At 35.9% G+C, this 1,313-nt stretch overlaps 1 protein-coding gene across 1 annotated transcript in view; it reads left to right on the forward strand.

The window, feature by feature from the left end:
• LOC119582186 (chymotrypsin BI-like) overlaps positions 1 to 1,313 on the forward strand; it is an 8,576-nt gene that overhangs the window by 1,895 nt on the left and 5,368 nt on the right. The window contains exon 2 of the mRNA XM_037930423.1: positions 1,252 to 1,297. Coding sequence (XP_037786351.1) covers positions 1,252 to 1,297 — 46 coding nt within the window. The remainder of the gene's footprint in view (positions 1 to 1,251; positions 1,298 to 1,313) is intronic.

The raw sequence follows: 1,313 nt of genomic DNA on the forward strand, positions 1-1,313 counted from the left end.
AAGCTCCAAATTATTGTCACTATTACTTATTTTGTCTCTAACTAAATCCATCGTTTTATTTCAAAATCTGGATCACTTCCCCCGTTACTATTATTTAAATTTCATTCCAAACCGTTCACTCAAACACGTGGATTTGTTTACTATAGTTACATTCAGCTGCCAGAAGCGTCCGGTCCTTTAAATAATAACGTAACTACCACTTCTCTTGAGTTCCACTCGTTGGAGGTCGACCTTGAGTTGGAATTTGTGACGCTGACTACAGACACGAGGGAAAAGGGGGTTTGGCATGCATGGAAGGTAAGCAGGTTGGTGCTAAGAGGCTGTTCCATGCATGTTGATTGCAGCAACTATTTCGGCAGTATGTGGCCCTTTGGCAAAATTTCCCTCTTAAACAAGACATGAAAATACATATCTAACTAATAATAAAGTCCATTTTAAATCAGTCATTGTATGACATACATACGTCCCATTTGAATATTAAACTTGTTCCACCTCCCGTAAAGAAAAGAAAAAAAAAAACACATCTTTTGTTTTCAAATGTCATCACATCCACACCGTCCATAGTGTAAATCATGCTATTTGAATAGATAAAGGCTTACCAGGCACTAGGTCACACACTGCCACAAAGCTTGGAGGTCGCCCCAGGTCACGACAAAAGTTATTAGAGAAAATGCACTGCGAGAGAAAATTGTTACAAAAATCCCAAATTCGAAAAAAATCAAGTACTAAATTCAACTACCTTTGAATTACGTGTCAAAGAAGCTTTTAAATAGCAATCATAATTGAGTTAATTAGAGCAATCCTTGTAAGATAAAAATGAAATCCTGCGGCAGATGCCCGTGCCTACTAATGTGGGCGTTGTGATAATATCTGTGACATCTGGGGATTCTTATGTAATAAAACACAGAGCAACTCCACTCTTTAAAAAAAATAATAATGATATACTAAAAATGCATATCTGAAAGATAGATAAATATTTTTGAATAGAGCTCAGGTCGAAAGCATCACCTTTTAATGTTTAATATAAACTTTATTGTCATGACCTTAAGATATTACAATTTCTATTTTGTTCTCCAAATCCAGATAAATCGTCATTCTTACCAATTGCTAACCACACAAAATATACCATTTGAAAGTCCTTACATCTAAGCTCCGTTTATTTAGAGGAAAAGAATCTTATTCTTTACAGGATTATATAACAGGCTACATGCATTGTATGTAACCATTTGTAAATTATGATTTTATTTCCAGAACTGGATCCCTCTCCTCGAAGTCGTGCCTGAAGGACCTCCCCGTGGTAATTGTCTATCTGT

This window comes from Penaeus monodon, chromosome 15 (genome assembly GCF_015228065.2).
Source record: "Penaeus monodon isolate SGIC_2016 chromosome 15, NSTDA_Pmon_1, whole genome shotgun sequence".
NCBI lineage: Eukaryota > Metazoa > Arthropoda > Malacostraca > Decapoda > Penaeidae > Penaeus > Penaeus monodon.